The 17261-nt window shown below is 40.7% G+C and overlaps 5 protein-coding genes across 5 annotated transcripts in view; 3 read left to right on the top strand and 2 right to left on the bottom strand.

Moving 5' to 3' along the window:
- Nucleotides 1-1060: 1060 nt before the first annotated feature.
- Nucleotides 1061-2713, bottom strand: LOC6040549 (zinc finger protein 835). Its single transcript, XM_001849879.2, is given in 5 exon segments — nucleotides 1061-1294; nucleotides 1368-1561; nucleotides 1627-1788; nucleotides 1791-2442; nucleotides 2509-2713. Coding segments are annotated over 5 exon segments (1281 nt in total). The 5' UTR covers nucleotides 2607-2713; the 3' UTR covers nucleotides 1061-1119.
- Nucleotides 2714-3699: 986 nt separating this feature from the next.
- Nucleotides 3700-5488, top strand: LOC6040548. Its single transcript, XM_038257638.1, has 3 exons — nucleotides 3700-3923; nucleotides 3989-5252; nucleotides 5316-5488. Exons 1-2 carry the CDS (start codon nucleotides 3796-3798, stop codon nucleotides 5166-5168), a joined length of 1308 nt encoding a protein of 435 aa, XP_038113566.1. The 5' UTR covers nucleotides 3700-3795; the 3' UTR covers nucleotides 5169-5252; nucleotides 5316-5488.
- Nucleotides 5489-5939: 451 nt separating this feature from the next.
- On the top strand, nucleotides 5940-7946 carry LOC6040547 (neurotrophin receptor-interacting factor homolog). The gene is made up of 4 exons (XM_001849877.2): nucleotides 5940-6280; nucleotides 6338-7329; nucleotides 7388-7697; nucleotides 7764-7946. Exons 1-4 carry the CDS (start codon nucleotides 6144-6146, stop codon nucleotides 7894-7896), a joined length of 1572 nt encoding a protein of 523 aa, XP_001849929.2. The 5' UTR covers nucleotides 5940-6143; the 3' UTR covers nucleotides 7897-7946.
- A 777-nt stretch (nucleotides 7947-8723) lies between these two features.
- LOC6040546 (zinc finger protein 567) lies at nucleotides 8724-10762 on the top strand. Its single transcript, XM_038257216.1, has 4 exons — nucleotides 8724-8959; nucleotides 9015-10105; nucleotides 10173-10479; nucleotides 10539-10762. Exons 1-4 carry the CDS (start codon nucleotides 8832-8834, stop codon nucleotides 10669-10671), a joined length of 1659 nt encoding a protein of 552 aa, XP_038113144.1. The 5' UTR covers nucleotides 8724-8831; the 3' UTR covers nucleotides 10672-10762.
- A 1698-nt stretch (nucleotides 10763-12460) lies between these two features.
- LOC6040543 (sex peptide receptor) overlaps nucleotides 12461-17261 on the bottom strand; it is a 62588-nt gene continuing 57787 nt past the window's right edge. The window contains exon 6 of the mRNA XM_038253229.1: nucleotides 12461-13209. Within this exon, the coding sequence (XP_038109157.1) occupies nucleotides 12585-13209 (625 nt within the window). The 3' untranslated portion in view covers nucleotides 12461-12584. The remainder of the gene's footprint in view (nucleotides 13210-17261) is intronic.

The following is a 17261-nucleotide window of genomic DNA, read 5'->3' as shown; positions in this document are numbered from 1 at the left end:
ATATTATTTGGTTTTATCTTTCCACATCCGGCTGTCTAAGATTGAATCATTTATTCTAAATCAACACCAAATAACCGGGAATAGTCTCATCCGCATCATCCGACTTTTTGTCTTGAGAATTCATAATCCATCACATTATTAAACAAAATTTATTGATTATTGGGTCGCATCATCATCCTCTATGATGAATCCTGGCCATTACCTTTACCCACTAACAAAATCCCAAGTAGAAGTAGTTTTTCCGGCACACGTGGGGGTGTGGATATCGTATAGAACCCACCTTTGGTAGCAACCTGTGCTAACTAACATTCCCGTCCCAATCCCCCGAGATCTACAAACTGAAATGGCGGGCGCCGTTGGTGGCCAACGACTGTTACCTATTTGCTCCAGATCTAGTTTTGATGATATTGATGTTTTATCTTTTCAGCGCATTCATACATGCTGTTGATAAGGGAAACACCATTAGATCGTTGAAGCGTATGACCGGTTGTATTGATAGGTTATTACGGTCCTGTTCAGCAACGGAGAAGGACAACCATGGGTGGTCTCTCATGCTCATGCTCATGCTCATGCTCATTTGCTTTTTCTTTGTTGATTTCTGGAGTTTTTTTTTGTTCTTGTCCGAACATTTCACTTTCGTTTCGTCAAATCAGGTAATATAAAAAACTAATTTTTCCAAGAAATGGCCATTCCGGATAATGTCCATTCCGGATAACGTCTATAACGGAAAACGTCCATTCCGGATAGTGTCCATTTCGGGAAATGGAATTCCGGAAACTGTCGTAGAATCAAAATACATAAATTTGTTAGCAGAAAATTATGATTATCGGAAATGAGAAGAAAAAACTCCCGGGTCCAGGAAATTCCCGGGAAATGACCAAATTCAACTCTCGATTCCCGGGAAATTGAAAATCTCGAGAATCGTCACCCTCTAGTCCTGACAAAGCGTGAACTTCGTGATCTTTTTAATAGACCGACTTAACTCCAGAAAATTCCCAAACGTAGCCAATCTAAATTTGAGACTTAAGGGTGTGATAATGGGAATCTATAACCAAAGATATACGGATTTGACACTGGTATTGTATTGTTGTATTCGAATCTTAATGTCTCCACTATCGCTTACTCTCCATTCAAATTCATCAGCTCCATGTTTTCCGTGCTAGTCCAGGTCGTTTCGGTGGCTGTCGCCTCCAATTCCTTACCACCGGTATGCTCCGCTTCCGGCAGCTGGGGTTGGTTGCGTTTTTCGTGCATGTTCTTTTCGTGCGTTCGCATTGACCACTTGTTGTTGAATCTGCGATTTAGAAAAAAAAAACAAATAATTTAAATAAATTCGATAAGTTTAAGAATAATTTAGCAAAACAGACCTCTTTCCGCAGTAACTGCAAGCATACGGGAACTCCTCGGAATGGGTCATTCCGTGCTGTCGTAGATAGCGCTGCAGGGCAAATCCCTTGCCGCAGATTGTGCAGACAAACTTTTTCTCGCTTGTTCCGTGCAGAGAGAGATGGTATTTCAGCGCACCGTTTGGGCCACGGATCATCTTTCCGCAAATGTGGCACTATTGAAAGGAAAAAGAGCTTTATTAGTTTTGTAAAAAATAAGTGGATATTCGCTTCCCCGCACCTTATGCGTCAAAACTCCCTTCTCGCCATGCATCCGGCGCTCGTGACGGGTTTTGTGGTAGGGACCAAAAAATTCCAAGTTACATCCCTCCGTAGAGCAGCGATACGGTTTAATACCCAGGTGCTGATTCCGGTGAGCTTCGGCCGCTTCTCCACACACACACGTTTCCCGCACAGTGTGCAAAGTTGGGGCTGGAACTTGGGATTTTCCTTTCGACGACGCGGCTTTCTATTCTTTGTGGTTTGTTTCTTCGGCACGTGGACATAATCCTCGTCACTTGCAAAATCTCCGTCTTCGTCTTCATCGTCCTCGTCATCGTCATTTTGTGACTGATCGTCGACATTGCTGACCGAATCTGGCTCTTTGAAGGGCTCGACTTTAATTTCCACAACTTCTGGATTTTCTGTCAAGGGCTCTGGACAATCTTCCGGCTCATCCGGAAGCTCCGGTTTGTCGTCTTTTGTATCGCGAGGTTCGCAGGCCGATTCGACAAGTTGTCGATGAATTTCGACCGCTGTTTTACATTGAGCAATTACCTGTACGGTGCTCGAATGGAACCACTCGTCATGAACTGCGGACAGGTGCCTTCCACTGGTCAATAGAACCTGGTTTGCTCTTAGTACGGATGCTTTGAAATCGACAATTATGTCCAGCAAGTTTGAACAGTTTGAACAGATTTGCTGGCTCGAGTCCTTGCGGATCTTCAGCTTCATTGTGTCCTGCAATTTTGACTTATGTTCCGGGGATATTTGCTGAAGATCTGAATCTGTGAGTGGAACACGTAGACAGATTCGACAAAAGTCCGGTTCAGTATCACTGAAATATGAAATTAGTATGGTTTTTAAAATTGTTTACAGTCGTGGCAGCTTTCGGCCAACTTACACTTCTTCCAGCTTTACTTCAATGGTTTGCACCTCTTCTGGACTTGGTTTAAACCGTTTTGAGGATCTTGTCGATCTACGACCCTGATTTTTGCTCATTCTGCTAGAAAAGCACCTTGAAGGATAGAAGAATTTTTATTTGCAAACAAATTTTAACTTTAGTTTTTGTTTTGTTTTGTTTGGAAGAAGAACCCGCAGTCTACTGTGATACTTGCTAGCACCAACCTATTTTGACATTCTTACGTTTGCAATAATTCAGCCCATTAGAGCCTGATGTCGCAATTTTACATCAAAGCTCATGATGAATACTCTTCTTTTTTTTAATGGGCGCTGAAAAGTTGAACTTTTCAGCAATTGTTTCGAAAAGTAACACTTTTCAATATTTTTTTTGATTTAAACGATTTATTGACAAAATACATGAAAACTTGACTTAAAATTTTACTCAATGGGTGTTTTTCGGAATTGCAAAAAACGTTGCAAAACTTGTTTCTTTCAGCAGTCTTCGTATTAATCCAACTCGGTGAACTTCGTTGGATAAATGCATGACTCGTGCTGAAAAAAATCCTCTTTTTTGCAACATGTTGCATAAACTACTCTTTTGTTGCTCATATTGCCTTAAAAACAATAAGTAAAAAAATACTATTTACTAGAATGCAAATTGATACGTATTATCAAAGTTTAATAATGTAAAAAAGTGGTAATTTTGCTCCTATGCTTGATGGAGAGATTTTCTTAAACCTGTGTTTTCTTGTACTAAGATTGCTAGAATTTCTATGCAGTCAGCAGTATAGAGCACAGAAATGTTGAAAGGCAGAAAAAGTAAAGCCGTATTCCGTAATTGTAGTTAGTGTAAGCAGGATCCAAACTAATGATTGATTTTTTTCCATTGCCGAGTAGGATAAATACGATGAGTGCTGAAAAAAACGAGTTTTGTATCAATGCAAAGTAAGTTCAAAGCTTGTTTTTCGGAATTGCAAAACTCGATTATTTTTATCACTCGCCGTATTTATTTAACTCGGATTTTTTCAGCACTAGTTGTACCTCAACTAGTGCTGAAAAAATCTACATTTTGCATCTCTTTGCATACACAGATATTTTAATGACTTTCGTACAGTAAATTATTTTTTCAGTGTTTGATTTATTGATGTTGAGTCGTGACAGCCTGTGCTGTCGGTTGCCGTTGACACAAAACTTTGTGTTTATGTTTTGGTTAAAGTTTTGAAGGACGCCGGAAATTTCTCTTAAGCTTTCTTTTGATTAGAAATTGTTGAAGTTTAGCGTGAAAACGATGAAGAAAAGGTCACAAAGATCTGCGAAAAAATCCGCTGCTATCAAGGTTGAGGAAGTTTTCGTAAAACAAGAACCAGACGAAGATTTCGAGAATTCCGCCGAACTCGAACCCAAAGCCGAAACCAGGTATTGGGCACAACCTTAAATTCCGTACCACGTACAAGATAATACAATTTAGCGTTCTTTTTTAGCCTAAAGGCACCGATCAAAAAATATATCAGAAGCCGTGGCACTCAAGTTTCTTTCGATGAAATTGTCACGGAATTTGATTTGCCGAGTGTCGTTACTAAGAGCGCACCGATCGTCACCTCCGATTTGATTGTTCCACAGTGTCGATTTTGTTTGCACAGAATGTCGATGGACAAAATGAGCAAAATTTTCAACAAAGTAAAATCCAAAGCCAACACTGCCTTTCGGTTCAAAGTCTACGTGAACGATTCCTATCCGTACGCGTGTCTCAACTGTTTGAATTTGATGGACATTATGCTCACCTTCAAGGAATCTGTAATGAAAGCGAATCACATGCTTCAAACGGAACGGACCTTTCTTGAGGCTGACGGTTGGGATGAACCAGGCGTGATGACATTGGTGGCTGATTGTAGAGCTGTCGTGGAACAGTTCCGTGAGCGAATTGATTCCATTTATATTCCGAGGTTCGGAAAGGACGATTTGGTTGTACAGGGTCCTGTTAAAAGTGAAAGTGCTGCTCCGATAGAGGGAACATCAAATTACGAGGAAACTATTGAAGAGCCGAATGAGTTGGTGGAAACGATGGAAACGGATGTCTACATTGAACACTTGCTGCAAGATTCAAATCCTGACGCTGCGGTCGTGGACGCTAAGAACGAACCAGAACCGAATCTTGAAGAAGAATTCAACGATGGTGACGAATTCGACGATTTCGACGATGAATCAGAAGACAACGACTTTAAGCCGAGTAAAATTGATATACGCGAATCTAACAGTGACGAAGATGAAAATAACAGCAGTTCCGATGGTGAGAAGAAAACCGCTGCTAAAAAAACTAAAACAAAAAGGAAAAAATCGACTAATCAGACACCAAAAGAGCCGAAAAAATACGACCAGAAAGTGTTGTGCGATTTATGCGGCGAGAGGATATATTCCACAACTGCCGAAAGCCACCGGAACAAACATCTGGGAATTCGGCCGTACACATGTCCCAAGTGCCCGCTGACCTTCCAAAGTTCGTACAACTTGTCGTTCCACGTCAAGCGACTCCATCCGGAGAATGGTGAACGTAGCCATGAGTGCGATATTTGCGGTTCCATTATTCAAGGGCCACTTTCGGCGTTGAAATACCACAAAAGCGACACAATCAAGAGAAAAACACGTTTGCACAATATGCGGTAAGGGATTTACAATGATAAGTTATTTGCGGCAGCACGTGCAGGCTCACGGCGATTTTCCCCACAAATGCCAGTACTGTGGAAAGAGGTAAAACATTATTTAAGGGGTATTTCAAGTTCTTCATTTACTAACTTTTAATTTAATTTGTAGATTCAATCTCAAAGCAAGTATGAGAACACACGAGAAGAATATCCATGAGAAAAAAATGGTTCTAAATCAGCCACAAGCTTGATAAAAAGTTGAATAGCACGTTGCGGGTAAAATAGTTAAAAAAAAAAAATCATTTCAAACAGTGAACTAAAATAAATTTTCTAGAAAAATAATCAATTTCTTTGACTTCACATTTTTGGGACAAAAAAATTAAAGAAAATAAAACGTTTAAAAACCACCAGGCGCCTCCTTTTCCTAGTTATGGGCTAGTACGCAGATCGGAAGTAAAGGGGTCAAGAAACAGCTTTACGAACAGCAGAACAAAGGAGAAGGAGCGATTTTTTTGGCTTTTCTTCACCCTCTCTAACTTGATCCCTAGACGCATTGCTATCATTTCAATTGGTTGAAATTCTGATTACCTACTGCAGAATCTTTCAAACATGATGGGACAATAATGCGAGGAACGAAAACCAATGAAACAAGCGATTTGGCAACCCTGACTGGCTTCTACAAAGTTCAGTTCCGTTGACACAATCGTTTTATGATGCTTCCAATTTGTTTATTGATGTTTTAAAGGCCATTCGTGTGCTACGCATCTTTCAAAGTTTTTTTTTTCACGAATTTTACTACAAATAATTTGTCTGTTTTATATTTATTTCAAAAAGTTTTAAGTTTGTATGGCAGCATCGCAGCTAAACTTAAAATACAGTTTTTAGGGACGACCCCTAAGGCAGTATCTGTCAAAAACATTGTCAAATATTTTTCAAGCGTTATCGGCTAGGATCAATTTGGGTGAGAATATATTATAGTGTATTTTTTCGGATTAAAATGGCATCAAAGAGGGGGCGCCGGACCGACGCCGAAAGGATAAAGCTGGAGCAGGTTCGAGTGAAGGAAGAACCCGACTTGGATGATTCGTACAACAGTGATGAGTTTCCTTCGAGCAGCATCTATGGCCGAAATAGGTGAGATTTGCTGCTTTATAAATTTGTAGAGTATTCAGTTATTTTTTTTAAATTTAGTTCTTCCGGCGAAAGTCCTTCGGGAGATCCACCGAAAAAGAGAAAACACACCAGAACCACACGACATTGCCACACGCAAGTTAGTCCGGAGGACATTGACCAAATCGAGTTGAATCCGCGGGTTCCGAGCGTCCCTGGGGAGAACGAACCTATTCCTGAAGGGGACGCTGAAGCCAACATTCCCCAATGTCGGTTCTGCCTGCGGAGGGTGGCCCAGAACAATCTGCTGGTCATTGTGAACAAACACAAGGCAAAGGCCGTGGCGGCCTTCAAGTTTAAAGTTTTCGTCAACGATGCTTATCCGTTTGCTTGCCGGAATTGTTTGAACTTGCTGGACATTTTCCTGGACTTTCGGCAAACAGCTCTGAAGGCAAAGTATCTGCTTCTCAGTGAACGTGCTCATCTGGAGAGCGAAGGCTGGGACGATCCAACTCTGGTGGAAACGATTGCAAACTGCAAGGCCGCGGTGGAACAAAACCGGAAGCAGATTGATGCCGCTTATGATGCCAAACTTGAACTGGAACAGCAAATGGAAAACTCGAAGAATGAGGAGCGGTACGATGCAGAATCAACCGAGCTCAGCATAGAACCTATGATCTCCTTTGAACCCGTGGAAGTCACCGACGCTGAGCTGTACGATGAAACTGTCGAAGTGCTGGAAGAGAAAGTCATCAAAGAAGAGCAGTACAATATAAATTACGAGGACGATATAGATGACACAGACTATCAACCAAGCGCTGACGATGAACCGCTGGTCAAAAGGGAACCATCGATAGAAGTAATCTTGAAAACCCCAGGAAAGAGAGGCAGAAAGCCCAAAACGGACAAAGCCATCAAAAAAGAACCGCGCATTAGGAAACCAGTGAAATCTAAGAAACCTAGAAATACCGATGCTGACAAAACCAACCCTAAAAATGGACCTCACTTGTGCGATCTCTGTGGCGCAAAGGTCTGCGCTCAAACGATTGAGGCCCATCGCAATCGTCATCTTGGTATAAAACAGCATGATTCATTTCTATCAAACCTCTTAATTAACGATTCTTCCTGTAGGTTTAAAGCCGTACAAATGCCCGGCCATCGGGTGCGAGTTGACCTTCCACAGTCGCCACAACCAGCTGCTTCACGTGCGCAGGGCCCACGGCGAGAATGGCGTCCCAAGCCACGAGTGCACCATCTGTGGCCAGTTTATACGCGGTCCGAAGGGTGCGCTCAAGTACCACATGAAGCGGCACGACACCTCGGAAAAGAACTACGTCTGCCAGATTTGCGGCAAAGGGTTCACGATGCCCTGGTATTTGACTCAACATTCGATCACACACTCGGGAGAATTCCCGCACAAGTGTCAGTACTGTGGAAAGAAGTAAGCCCGATCGTGATGCTCGCAATTTTATGGGTCATGGTAACACATTTTTTTTTGTGCTTTCAGGTTCAACAACAAGTGGAGCATGAAAACGCACGAGAAGAACATTCACGAGAAGCGGAACGATGTTCCGATGGCGCAAGAAGCGCAGGCACAGCCAACGACCAGCTATGTTCAATTTGGTGAAAATTCATTCTAAGTGTGCGGAATAGTAAACTATCAGAATACTGAATAAAACACTAAAAAAAACTAAATAATATTTTTTCCTACATTCAGTGGAAATGGGCTTTTATTTTCTAAATCTTTTAATTTTTTTCTGTACTCTTAAGCGGTATATGCACTTCGGAAGGAACCGGTCAAGAAAAAAAAAATCAAATGGGCGGCAGCGGCAGCGCAAGCAAGTCAGAGAGAGTGAAGAAAAGCCCCTAGAAATTGCTCCCTCTTCTTTGTTCTGCTGTTCGTAAAGCTGTTTCTTGACCCCTTTCCTTCCGATCTGCATACTAGCCTTTAGAAGGAGCACTCGCTCCTAACCCCATTTAAATTACTATTTAACACCTTATTTCGAAAAACTGTTGAAAGAAACTTGCTTGCTCACTTTCTATTGAGCTGTTTATTACTCAACTTCAGTTGAAAACGCTTTTTATGGGCTGAAATTGAACGTCTAAGTGCTGATATGGCCACATTAGAAGCATTTTGGAGTTAGATGCTGCTTCCTAGTTTCTGATAAATTGGCATTGGAAACTCGAGGCTGGGCGAGCCTGTCAGCCCAAAGGAAAAAAAAGAAACTCGAGGCTGTTTGGATGGGGAACATTCATAAACTACGTGGACACTCAGACCCCCTTCCCCCGTGGACAATTTCCGTACAAAATTAATCTTTTTTGTATGGAGCGTGGACAATCGCTGAAGGACTCTAATTTTTCCTATATGTGCGATTTGAAAATCGTCGAAATTTGGCATCACTTTTTGTTTTGTTAAGGTCAGTCTACACATGATGCATTTGTAAATTTACGTTTGTTTACCTTCACAAAGTGACAGAGACAATTTCTGTCGTGAGTGAATGTTTCCAATTTTGTTTGTGATTGATCCAAGAGTTTGATTAACAATTTTTATTTAAAAAAATCCGTATAAAGGAAAATGGGATCCCGATCCAATAAACGAATCGAGCGGGCATCGAGCACCATTAAGGTTGAGCAAGTATTTTTGGAACAGGATGAGGAGGTGTTTGAAAGCGGAGCGAATTTGAAAATAAGCCGATCATCGAGGTAAGATACAATTTCGCAAAATAAGTGTTAATGAAACAATAATTAAATTTTTCAGAGCTTCCACTGAAGGAAAGAAAAAACCTGGAAGGGCGCCAAAACCAAGATGCAACCGATCTACACAAGTTTCCGAGGACCTGCTGGACGTTGAGCCTCGAATCCCACGAATTCCAGGTGAAAACGAGCCCATTCTGGCTCAAGAAGACACCGAAGTGATCGTTCCGCAGTGTCGTTTGTGTCTGCGGCGAGTTGCCCAGGAGAATCTAACGCTAATTTTAAATAAACACAAGGCCAAAGTCATGATGGCCTTTCGGATGAAAATCTACGTGACCGATGCGTATCCGTTTGCCTGTCGGAACTGCTTGAACCTGCTGGACATTTTTCTAGACTTTCGACAGACTGCCATGAAGGCCAAGACTCTTCTGCTGACCAAGAGGGCCTTCCTGGAGGGCGACGGCTGGGACGAACCGAGCTTGATGGAAACGATGGCAAATTGCAAGGCTGCTGTTGAGCAAAACAGGAAGCAGCTGGATTCACTGTACGACATGCATTCGGAGGAAATAAAAGGAAAGGAAGTTGTGTCGAAGAATGAGGACGTTACTGTGGAGCCAACTTGTGCTGTTAGTATAAATACAACGGCAATGGTCCATGAAGAACCAGTTGAGGAAATCTCAACTCATCAGTTGAAATCGGAAATGTTTGATGAGCGTAGCGGACTAGTAGAGACAACTATAACGGAGGAAGATGTGCAGCAATTTGAGGGCAATCTAGAACCGGATATAACCAATATAAAGTACGAGAATGACGTCGACGATTACGAGGACAATGGCGATGATTCCGATTATGCTCCCAGTGTCGAAGATGTGAAACCATCAAAACGGAAAGCTTCAAAACGTCCTGTCCAATCCACAAGTGACGAAAGCGATGAAAATAATGACGATATCATTGGAGAGGACGAGTTCGATCCAGTTAAGGAGGAGAAACCAAAACGCAAGAATAGAAAAGGACGCAAGAAAAAGATTGATTTTGAAGGACTAACCGAGGAAGAGAAACAAAAGATCATTTGGGACATGAAACATCAGCTGTGTGATTTTTGCGGCGAATCGGTAACTTCAGCCGCAGCGGAGGCTCACATGAACCGTCATCTTGGTAAGGATATTATAAATTAGTCATTTTAAAACTAAACAAATCACACGCCATCTTCATTCTCTTTCAGGTGTTAAACCGTATACGTGTCCGATCGCCGACTGCGGCCAGACGTTCCACAGCAAAAACAATCAGGTGTCGCACATCAAGCGGCTGCACGGTGAGAAGGAAACGCCCACACTCGAATGTAACATTTGCGGACAATTCATCCGCGGCACGATAAAGGTGCTCAACTATCACAAGAAGCGGCACACTCAGGAGAAAAAGCACGTTTGTACGGTGTGCGGAAAGGGATTTACGATGAAATGGTATCTACGTCAACACTCGATCGTACATTCCGGCGAATTTCCCCATAAATGCCAGTACTGTGGCAAACGGTATGCGTTGTGGTGGTTTTCGTTTGATGAAATTATCTAATTGCTGTCTTAATTTTCAGATTCAACAATAAGTGGAGCATGAAAACTCACGAAAAAAATATTCATGAGAAAAAAAGTAATCTTCCAGTTGAGCAGTTTCCTACAACCAGCTACAGTACATCTTGGGAGCACAGCGTGCAGAGTGATCTCTAAAAATGTCGGTTTCGGTTATCGAGTGTATTGTCTCTTACCAGTAAATAAATACATTAAATTCAAATAAAAGTTTACGTTTACTTTAGGTAAATATATTTAGTTTTTTTTATAAAAGGTCTTAAGCGATTTTGTTTTATATTTTTACATGACCCACCTAAAAAAACTAGTTATGATTGCAAAATTTCAGTCGATGAATAAATAATCCAAGAAATGGACACACTTTTTTTAATGAAAAAAAAACTTGTTCTGCCCGAACACTATTGCTTCACAGCAATACGCGCACACACGTCGCGCAGCGTAAAAATGGGCAGCTTGTTGGAATATTGTGCAAGTGAAAGTGAGAAAACGAACACCTGAGTGTTTTTTTTTTATCACAGAATCAAGTTGGGGGTTTGGCCTTAAAATTTGGTCACCACGCCAGGCTGAATCACTGTGAGTGTCTCCATTTTGAATATGCGTTGGAAAGAATCATGGAACTGAGGTGTGATTCAGCAGTTTGGCGGACGGAACGCGCGTTTGGTGGAACGAACAAAGGAAAGCACAGCAGCGAGATGGACGTTGCGAACAATGCGAAGAAGGTGGTCCCAATGGTCATCTGAGCAAAAATAGTGAAAGGGCGTGAGTGTGTGTCGGCAAAAAAAACATCTTGCTGTACGAAAAGTGAGAGCCTTGTCATGTGCGGTCCCATTGGCCACCCCAGCAGAAAAGGCGATTGCTTCGGAAGCAGGCGATGTTCCGGAAGATGTGTACGCCGAGAGAAGTCAAGCCAACGGTCGAGAACCAGGTGCGCCAGGTTTGAGTTTTTGATATCTTGGGAAGATTTCTTTCTCTTTGATTAAAACTCAAGCGAAAAAATAATTAAAAAATGATTACAAGAGTTTAAAATTTTATTTATTAGTTTAACTGTTGTTTTGCATGTATTTCATAAAAATATTGATTTTATTTTTTTTTGTTGAAGTTGATAACGAAACCTATATCAATATTTTGAAATAAGTGCTTAAAGTTATAAACTGCTTCAATTTGTTTTATAGCTAAAATATTAGTTTCATTAAAAAATCAATAACTCGGCTCGGCTCAAATAAACTCTCAACCTTTCAAACTACATAACTATTCACTGTTTAATCTTGACTAGCACATTATCATGATCATCCTTCGTCTCGATGTGGCTGTTGATTTTATCGTTTGTTTTGATTTTTTATTATACTAATCAGGAGTGTGACCCGAAAATCGAGGAGAATGTTTAAAATTTCCTCCTCGATTTTCGGTCGGTCGGTTTGATTATGCGTTTTATCTGCTCTTCTTTCCCTCGATAGTAGATACACGGTTCTAATCAAATTGCCAGGTTAAGTCTAGACTTTTGGGCGGGGAACGTTGCTAATCCGTCAATATAAATTCGGTTACCGCGAATCGATTAAGTGGTATTCGTTGGGAACAAAACCTTTGGGCTGGTGTTGATTTTAAACGTTGCCGGGGAGGAATATTGAACTTTGCGCCAACTCAATTTGGGAGATATGGTAGGACGAAAGTGAGATGTGGCGGAAAAGCGAGATTTTTTTTTTATTTGATCAACAAATGCTGGCACATTTATGTTCTGTTCTGCTCTGAGTGTTTTTGGCTTTCTCCTTCGGCCTTCTCCTGGCAAATGATAAGACGTTATTATTTGTTCATTTGAATTAGAAAATCGGGCTCTGAATTTTCTATTCAAATGAGCTTGCTTATTTACTTTAGCTGCGAGCGTGAGCTAAACGACTTTGCTCTGTATGTTGGTTCAACCTCGTTTGTGCGAAGCTTTTTTTTATTGGAGGGGTTAAGGGATGGGTGGTACGTATTCACTTTTTGTTTGTGTTTTTCTGTTCTTTCGAACTCGATGGAGACGCATTGTCTCTCAATTCACTTGGAGAGTTAGCTTAAGGTTATAGTACCGTCTCGTTGGTGAATGTCCGAGGTCCGTTGACCAGGGAGTATCGCGATGATCCGCAATCTTTCTTGCTGCTGCCACCTGGGATTTGTTTGCTAGATTTGACAAAGATTTCTTTGAAGGTCTCCCGAAACTGGCGCGACATCCCGCAGTAAATGGCGAAATTGATAGGGTAACTGACGATGAGGAAAAAGTTTGCAAAAAGAATAAACAAGTTTGCAATGTAGTAGTCTAAAAACTCGTAGATGAGCGAGGAAATTATGTGTAAGGCCGTTATCACACCGAGTGGAATTTCAACGATTAGGAACACAGTTACAACGACGATGAGCATCAGCGTGGTACAGTTCGAGTCCCTCTGCCGTTTACATTCGCGCTTTTTGGCAGTGTCCTTGAAGAGCCTTTCGCGCTTTTGCTGGGCTTGTCGCATCGCTTTGAACAGCAGAACGTTCAACGCCACCAGGCTGCCGCACGGGATCAGGTGCACGAACAGTATTCGGAACGAAAAATAAAACGTGTAGTAAAAGTCCTCGCCGACGTAATCGTGCACCCAGCCGGCGGTGTCCGTGTGACACACTTCGGTAAGCTGCCCGTTCCATTCGATCTGCACCAAGCTGTAGGATCTGCGGTAAAAGAATAATAGAAAAATGTGTTAGTTACACTTTTAATCCATCGTTTAATGACAAACTGAACTGCGCAAACGTCTGGACATTAAACTCCCTAAAAGGACAGCATAACGAAACCACGTTGGGATTTGTCGATTTTTCACGCAAAACGTTAGGACTCCTGATGTCACTATTAACTAGCTGAAAATATTCCAATGGGACGGAATAGCATCACCTGGTGATTCAAATGGATGAGCCAATTTGAATTATTTTTTGATGGAATCAGTATTCAACTGCAAATATTTTTCAAAATTAGAAAATGGGTAAATCTAGTTTGTTACACTTTAACGATTCAGAATTGTCGAAATATTTTTATTTTTGCATTTCAAAAAGGACTAATTTTGCAGCCCATTTCAAACGGTAGTTATTTAAAATTTTGATTACATTTTATCGGAAAGAACAAAAAAAAATCTAAAGAGTCTATTTTTTAAGTTTTTTTAAGTTTAACACTTGTAGCCCCAACGGGGTCAAAAAAGTTTGAAATGCAACTTGGAAAAAAAATGTTGAAAATGCCTTTTTCATTGTATCTTAGGGTAGACGCATCTGTTTTGGATCTACCTTGTTGGAGGTGATTCTTGACATCCTTCCGGATCGAATTCAACAAGAATCATCCAAATCGGTTGAGTTTTCGCCGAGATACACTGCAGTTCTACGCATAATTGTCCCATGTCATTTTTTTGACGGTTCTGACTTTTTATCATGTTTAAATTTAGTTTTACGTTTACTTTCAGAAAAAAAACACAAAAAATCTAGTACATTGTTTAGAAAATCATCGAAAAAAACACTGAAAAAAAGTCTGTTTGTCCCATCGTTGAACTTCTACGCATAATTGTCCCACCAAGTAATTTCTATTACGAAATCATGAGTTTTTCGAAGCATTTTACCTTATTTACCTGTTTATCTGCAAGAGGATTACAAATAAGGGCGATAAAATGTTAACCGGGGTGATTGAGGACATATAGGGCGAATAGAGACCCACTGGACAATTATGCGTAGAAACACAGAAAACGATCGAAAAATTTCAACCGCGTTTTTCTCAGTTACCCTTTTTTAAACATGGGACAATAGGGTGTAAAATGGTTGTATGGAAAAAATAAGGTTGTCCAAATTTAGCGAGCACAGCTATTTTTTAGTTCCTAAAGGGTCCTAAACAACTCCCCAAAGTTTGGGAACGATTGGTGTTGTCCTCGCTTTGCGCAAAGAGATTCAATTTCCCAGTTATCACATACAAATTATTTTTTCATTGTCTTATTATTGGTTGTTTAGCTCGAATATGGCGAATATGGTTTGATGAACTAATTTTATACCATCTTAAATTAACCTTACCGCTTTCAGTTGCTTTGCCTCCACTCGGCGATGATTCGCTGTTCTTGTAGATTCATTAAGGAAATTTGAATTTAATTGGAGTTCTTATTTATCGTCCAGAACTCATTTATTTCTCCGCCCTCGCGAGAGTTCAAAGAAGAAATAGAGAGTACTGATTTGTTTACCCCTCTCAAATTATTCTTTCATCCGGGGATGATTTTAAATCCCGCGAAGCCTTTCTCGAGAACAGCTCTTCTTGATTATAGGTCGTAGACAACCCGTTTCCAAGGATGAGAAATTTGTACCAAGATCAAATCTCGATTTCAGCGAGGCTGTACAACGTGACGAGAGACACCTTCAAAGAGGATTATCACGCATTTTTGGTCCCCCTCATTAATTCGGCGTGTTTGCACAAATCATAATGTTGGCGGGTCCACTCTGTTGCAAAACTTTTTCCTTTCATCGCTGTAATCAACCTTGGCGCTGGATAATTGCTCTATTCACGCCTAATTCAGATGAATTCGTACGCAATTTAACTTGGTCCGGCACCTGAGAAACATCCGGCAAGTAAACAGTGTCCACTTCCTTGGTCGGGTGCTTTTTTTTTTAAGCGGATGTCCTTTGCCGTAAATACTCGTTTTATTGTTGTTGGTTTGGCCTCTCGTGCAAAACCATCCGGAAAGGGAGTTCCGCGTGACCTCGACCGTCGGCACCGAGGCCGTCTTTTTGCCACGTTCCACTCCTGAGCCTGTCGGAGGTGACAAAACAGTGGTTCGCATGAATTATCAAATTTATGTCCCCATTTGGAGCGTGAATACACAGGTTTTTCTCCGGCAACCAACACAACTTGTGTCACGCGCTGTTGAGGTTGGGTTGAACTGGAACGAAATAATAATGAAAAAAAAAGGAAAGAGTCGTCTCCTTAACCGCCCATTACGGACCTGGTTCCGTTTCGTCGGAAGCCTGGTATGCCACGCGTAGTACAGAGGGCGGCAGCAGGGTGGGCGGTTGAGCAAGGTGCGTGGGAAATAAAATGAAAAATTATAGCTCCCTCCGGGTTCGTTAGGATGATTTGGTGACGCTAAAGTTGAGTTTAGAACTTAAGTGAGATATTAATTAGTGCCAGGGTGATGGATTTGAATTCTTTTGGAAGCCTCTAATTCCGGAAAAACTTTTTCATAAATTGATTCTTTTAAAAACAGTTTTATTTTAAATTTAAATTTTCAAATTAAAAAAAAATCCATTCCTGAAAAAAGATTTGAATCATATTATCTTCAATATGTTTTTAAATCTAATTTGTCATCAAACCTAAAAATACAAACATTTATTTGGACATTTTCAAACGACAGGCCTAATTTCGAAAAAAAGCTTCGAAATTTCTGAAATTCAAAATAGTTTCACTTTCAAGATTAAAAATCGAATCAAGCGATTTTTTTCATGCTGTATACAGTGAATTCTTTCGTTGTCTATATTGAAGGAACCGTCGAGAGGGAGTTATCAAATTATAGAACGAAAAATCAAAGCAATATTCTTGTTGGGACTGAAGAGAAGATCGACAGCCAGAGAGTCGACTGTAATATAGTTTTTCAGCCGCTGGTACAATTCTTAAATTTCCGAAAAAACTTCAGTTGAAAATGAGCACTAACTAGGTGACACTGAGAAAACTATTTTCTCACAGATTTTACACTTATGCCAAGCTACCGTGGCCGTGAGGTTACGGGTTTCGCCTTGTAAGCGGAATGTGATGGGTTCGATTCCTGTCTGGCTTGGCAAAGAGTAAATGTGCTCACTGGGAATACTGACAGGTAGGGGATGGGTTTCGACTAGTGGCGTGCTGGGTTTCCAATCGTGAATTCGATTCTCGTACCGGGATGATGAAGTATTTTTTAAAAGCCTCAGCAACCAGCAGTTTCGTGAACGAAGTTTGCAACGGAAAATTATATTAAATTTTATCAGGTTTTTGAACATATTTTTTGCTTTTCGTAAAATATTTTAAATTACAGAAAAAAACGATTTGTAAAAAAACAATGCAATGAAAAATTTAAGCCACACCCCACCCCTCTTACAGTCGACTTGAAAAATCGGAGAACATAACAATCCTTTTTGCCTTCCTCACCTTACTGAGGAAAGGCTATAAAATCACTCGAAAAATGAACTTCTCAATTAGACCTCCTAGACCCACCTTCATGTATACCTATCGACTTAGAATCAAATTCTGAGCAAATGTCTGTGTGTGTGGTGGGATGTTGATCAGAAAATTGTCACTCGATTATCTCAAGACTGGCTAAACCAATTTTGTCCATTTTGGCATCTTTCGATCCGTCCTGGGGTCCCATAAGTCGCTATTAAAAATTATGGAGTTTAGTTAAGTACTTTAAAAGTTATGCTAAAAAAACGATTTTAACAAAAGTTCAGAAGATTGTAAAAAGGGTGGTTTTTGTAAGAAAACCCGTCATGCTATACGTTTTCAGAAAAGTATTTAAAAGACCTTTCCAACGCGTCCAAAACATTGAAGATCTGACAACCCTATCAAAATTTATAAACACCTGCACATTTTGGAGGCCGGATCTCATGATCATCAGATCTTATCTCATGATATTAATGCGACCTATCTTTGGATAGGTAATTAAAAGACCTTTTCAACAAGCACGAATTGGATTGATGATCTGACTACCCTATCATAAGTTGTAACCACATAAGTGCCC

Source organism: Culex quinquefasciatus, chromosome 2 (genome assembly GCF_015732765.1).
Source record: "Culex quinquefasciatus strain JHB chromosome 2, VPISU_Cqui_1.0_pri_paternal, whole genome shotgun sequence".
Taxonomy (NCBI): Eukaryota; Metazoa; Arthropoda; class Insecta; order Diptera; family Culicidae; genus Culex; species Culex quinquefasciatus.
This window is presented reverse-complemented; position numbering and strand designations above follow the sequence as displayed.

What these genes read in the sequence shown, in the direction of transcription:
- LOC6040548 (XM_038257638.1), top strand. Translation starts at nt 3,796, where the DNA reads ATGAAGAAAAGGTCACAAAGATCTGCGAAAAAATCCGCTGCTATCAAG. An exon ending in GAACCCAAAGCCGAAACCAG is followed by an intron (nt 3,924 to 3,988) that starts GTATTGGGCACA and finishes GTTCTTTTTTAG; the next exon opens with CCTAAAGGCACCGATCAAAA.
- LOC6040547 (XM_001849877.2), top strand. Translation starts at nt 6,144, where the DNA reads ATGGCATCAAAGAGGGGGCGCCGGACCGACGCCGAAAGGATAAAGCTG. An exon ending in AGCATCTATGGCCGAAATAG is followed by an intron (nt 6,281 to 6,337) that starts GTGAGATTTGCT and finishes TTTTAAATTTAG; the next exon opens with TTCTTCCGGCGAAAGTCCTT. An exon ending in CCATCGCAATCGTCATCTTG is followed by an intron (nt 7,330 to 7,387) that starts GTATAAAACAGC and finishes TTCTTCCTGTAG; the next exon opens with GTTTAAAGCCGTACAAATGC.
- LOC6040546 (XM_038257216.1), top strand. Translation starts at nt 8,832, where the DNA reads ATGGGATCCCGATCCAATAAACGAATCGAGCGGGCATCGAGCACCATT. An exon ending in AAAATAAGCCGATCATCGAG is followed by an intron (nt 8,960 to 9,014) that starts GTAAGATACAAT and finishes TAAATTTTTCAG; the next exon opens with AGCTTCCACTGAAGGAAAGA. An exon ending in TCACATGAACCGTCATCTTG is followed by an intron (nt 10,106 to 10,172) that starts GTAAGGATATTA and finishes ATTCTCTTTCAG; the next exon opens with GTGTTAAACCGTATACGTGT.